General features: G+C 33.2%; 1 protein-coding gene across 3 annotated transcripts; it reads right to left on the reverse strand.

Moving 5' to 3' along the window:
• Positions 1–932: 932 nt before the first annotated feature.
• On the reverse strand, positions 933–4,086 carry LOC103495843 (uncharacterized). 3 transcript variants are annotated; one of them, XM_008457521.3, is made up of 5 exons: positions 3,936–4,086; positions 3,654–3,834; positions 2,353–2,968; positions 1,900–2,131; positions 933–1,130 (listed from the first exon to the last, which is right to left on the reverse strand). In XM_008457521.3, the coding sequence occupies exons 2-5, from the start codon at positions 3,769–3,771 to the stop codon at positions 1,080–1,082; spliced, it is 1,017 nt and encodes a 338-aa protein (XP_008455743.1). In that variant the 5' UTR covers positions 3,772–3,834; positions 3,936–4,086; the 3' UTR covers positions 933–1,079. The 3 variants fall into 3 exon arrangements, with proteins under 3 accessions (XP_008455743.1, XP_050944195.1, XP_050944196.1); XM_051088238.1 differs by having other exon boundaries at positions 933–2,131; positions 3,936–4,065; XM_051088239.1 differs by lacking the exon at positions 3,936–4,086 and having other exon boundaries at positions 933–2,131; positions 2,353–2,985; positions 3,654–3,817.
• Positions 4,087–4,363: the final 277 nt, after the last annotated feature.

Raw genomic sequence — 4,363 nt, forward strand, 5'->3', positions numbered from 1 at the left:
TCTAGGCTACATAAATTAATTATTGATTATGAATGAGTGAAAAAGTCGCACATACTTTTAAATAAAATGACAAAATAATTAGTGGATAAACAATAACAGGATTTGTTAACTTGTTGAAATATTTTACTTTTATGTAAATCAATAATTCCAAATGTAAATATAAATAACTAATTTTAAAATAAGCCCAACTATAAGCTAAATCGAGACTTCTAAAATCATGTAAACAAAATATTTATAAGCAATCCATAAACTAAAAGGATTGAATTTTGCTCAATCAATCTGAAATTAACAAATTTAGTTAAGACAGGAGAGAAATAACTTGACTTATAAACGCTTCATCAAATGAGTTTGCTACATTAGGCAATTAGATCTCAGAAAATAGAAAAATTAAATGCAGAACTTTGGTTCCTATTTATTTATTTACTCCTTTTTTTTTTCTTATGGTCTTCAAATTTTGGTTACTGCCTAATAGACATATATCTAGGAAGGAGGTGCAAAATGAAAGTGCCTATTAAATCTACTATAATCAATACTAAATCATGGATCCATTCAATCCCCTTCTAAAATTAATTTGTTAGGAAGTTTTAGATTCTCCTGGAAGCAAATGCTACTTTTAATAAAATTGAAGTGATAAGTTTTTTCAACCTTCTATTACTAAGATTTTTACATTTATCATTCACAAGAATCTAATCCAACAGCATATAATATACTTTGCAAAGGAACGTCAAAACAAAAGATGTTTGTCTATATTAGATTTCAGTTGAATTATTTTATTTTTATCAAACGACAAAGCCATATAATTATTTATACATAGTTTAAAATTAAAATGGAATGCTCTCGGAAAAAAAAAAAAAGATCTCTTTTATTGGTCCATTTAAAAAAGAAAATCTGAAATTTAGAATCAACACGATGCCCAGAAAGACACTCAATAATGAATATTAGAAATGATAGAAAGTATAAATTAAAGAGTTTAGTTTAAAACAATTGATTATAATGGGAGGTTTTGGAACTAACAAAATGAGTATATAATTAGCCGAGTAAATCAGTTTTTAATTACCACTATCTCCTAACTGCCGTATTCAATTGTATTGCATATAATCAAAACTCAAAGACTGTTGATACAATGGAGCCTGCAATAACACCAAAAGGAAGTCAACACAAAGATAAAGACAGTTGGAAGATAGGCTTAAGTTAGAAGAGAATAAAACAGTTGATGCATCTCTACTAAAGAAATAAAGTACGCAAGCGGGTAGAAGACAGTAACACTACTGAATCAACTGTGAAAAAGATAAAGACAGTTGGAAGATAGGCTTTCAGACAGGTATTTTGTGTTTGGAAGGGTTATTTTCTAAAATGATGTTTGGAACAATGAATTCATCAGTGTACCGGATTCATCTTTTCGATCAAATAGGTGCATTTTATGTCGTGGGGCAAGAGAAAAACCTATCGTCTGTTACTCCATTGCTGTTATAATAAGATTGGTGAGAAGGAATAAGTTCCAAGTGTCCTAACCTTTGGGGTAAAAAAGCAAAGGGAGAACATCATCCAACTGTTTTACGGTCAAATTCCAAGAAGGGGGAGATCTTTGGATAAATGTAGCAAAAGCAGTTTTACATAGCATTTTCATTGAACAAGCTCCAGCACAATCAACGAAAACGACATTCATACAGAGGCAGAAATGATTGACCTAGCTAAGGTTCAACCTTTCGGTGTTCTTTACAACTTTGCCTAATTAATTTTGTAGCTTCTCCATATTGTTTCTAGATTAAGCAAGATCAATCCAAGTGAATTTTGTAAACACTAGTAAGAACCTGGGTTGTGTGATATAACTTTTCAGTTTTACCAAATCAATTCAAGTGATAGAACAGAGGCTGTGTACTGTAAAGATCTTAAACGTACCTGGAAAGCAGAATGTGGGTATGGCATCCCTGCACATGGCCACGGCACATTGGCTGAGGATCTAGACATCTGATTCAATCCTACAGTTTTGATTTGTGAAGGAGAAACATAGCCCAGTGGAACCTCGTTCCTTGGTACATGGTAACCGGTAAATGAAGGCATGATGTTTTGAAAGGTGAAAGGAGGAAAATTCAAGCTCGGAGTAAGATTAATTGGAAGGCTCTTAACATACCTACAAATGAAGAACAAATTTCTGATTAATTTGCATGTAGATACCCAACCATTCAGATAATACATAGCATAATGAATGTAATAAGTTCGATGAAAATGGAGGTTTGAAGAACTATCAGCTAAAATGGTCTCATCATATTGGGAGAAACCAACAATAGCATATGTAATAATGGCACTATCAGCTAGCAGCATAGGTGTAGTCTGGTTCAAAGGAGGCATTACCTTTCATAACTCCGATCATAATCTGGGTCACTAAGATCCTTTTCCCTATCTCTTAAAATGGCAACCCGAGAAGAAGCCCCATTCCCAGCATCTGTACCACTCATATACTTCTCAACATCGTTCACTCTACAATCTTCCGCCCTATCTCTGTTTGGAGGTATACCAAGCCCCTCGGTGACAGTATGGGACAATACATCCACTGAACCACTACTTTGGCTGCTGAATATTCGAGCACGTGCCTTATCATACTCTTCCTTCCTCTGCTCCACAGTCCTACCATGACTTTGCTTAGCCATACAATTACCTGCATCATCAGACAACTTATTCGGCTTCGGCCTAACAGCAATTTTAACATGCCCAGGTTTATCATCAGCCAATTGTTTTGCAGGTATTTGAGATAAGCAAATGGTTGGGAATCTAGCTTCAACAGTTTTCTTCACCAAAATTCTCCCTTGTCCATCTATACCATTATCCTGGACCATTGTCTGCAGACCATAGTGTTGAGCAACACGATGAGCTGCGAGTCGAAGGTATGAAGTAGGAAAGTGTTGGAACTCAAACACCTGCTGCTCTTGGTTTTGCAAGAACCTTTGAATATCAAGTTCCATCCGCAGAACTATTGTAAAAATTGAACTACAATGAGCAGAGTAAATTGAAAAAATGAATAATATTAACAAAAAGAAACTTAAACCTCGCTTGGTAACCATGTGGTGTTCTTGATTTATGAAAATTAATTTATTTCCTTTCAATTTCTTAAAAGAGTTGAACTCTTAGGTTACTCTTTTACGAATGCTTTAAAAACTATACCAAATTTTGAAAGGAGTTGAATTCGGAAAACAAAAACAAGTTTTTAAATACTACTTCTTTTAGTTTTCAAAATTTGGCATGGTTTTTAATAAGGAATTTATAGGTTGGATGAGTATTTATAGGCTTAATTTTCAAAAACCGAAAACTAAAAACTAAATAGTTACCAAACATGGCTCTCATTCTAGTTTCATGGAGGCAAAAACTTACTTGATCTGAATTAAAACTAGAAAATGCCCATTAAAGCTAAGACAACACCTAAGTGAGTGGCATCAAAGTTGAGAAAAAAGCTACAACCCCTTTGTTCAGAATTAAACCAATACAATAACAGATTCACAATTACAAACCACACTTGGAAGTTCATAAAAATCAAAATAAAAATCTAAACCCCAAAACATGTCATCTAACAAGAAAGAGGGCAATTAATCAGATGAAACAAGATTCTTAAAATTGAAGCTGAATGAAAACCCAAAATCAGAATCAAAGAAAATACTGACTGGTTAGTCGGTGTCGAGGGTTGTGAAGGACTTCAATCAAAAAGGGGTCAACCACTGAGACTTTATCTTTGAGCCCATCTGGAAAGGCATCAATGGGAGAAGCTGAAGAGGAATCCATGGTTCTTACTTCTTCTTGTTCTTCAAGAAACTGAGAGAGAAGTGTGGAGAAATCTTCTTATCCCTGCAAAAGGGGCAAAAGGACTCATCGGCGGAGGGGAAATTGACGATTTTATAGCAAAAGAATAGAAAATTTTAGATTCCTTATCCGAGATTAAAACTTACCCACAAGAACACAGACCCAATTTCTTTGCAGGTTCGGTTGTCGGGTTGCGTATGAAACATGAGACTGAGGGATTGTTGTTGACTTTAGAAACACTAAACACACCATTTGTAGGACTTTCTTGAATATTCCATTTTTATTATTTAAATTTTTTCTCAATAATATCTATATTATACAAACATTCTTCTCATGCTTGTAAGCTCTTTTAATAAATTCACATTTCAATAAATAAATAAAAGGAATAGCGGTAAATATAATAATTTTCTTTAAAATAATTAAATATATAGTAAAATTTTAAAAGAAATTGTAAATATAGCAAAATCTATCGATGATAGGAATTTATCACTAATAAATATGTAGAAAATGTTAGTCTATTACTTATAAACATATCAACAATATAAGTTTATCATTATAGACTTTGCTATATTTG

This window comes from Cucumis melo, chromosome 8 (genome assembly GCF_025177605.1).
Source record: "Cucumis melo cultivar AY chromosome 8, USDA_Cmelo_AY_1.0, whole genome shotgun sequence".
NCBI lineage: Eukaryota > Viridiplantae > Streptophyta > Magnoliopsida > Cucurbitales > Cucurbitaceae > Cucumis > Cucumis melo.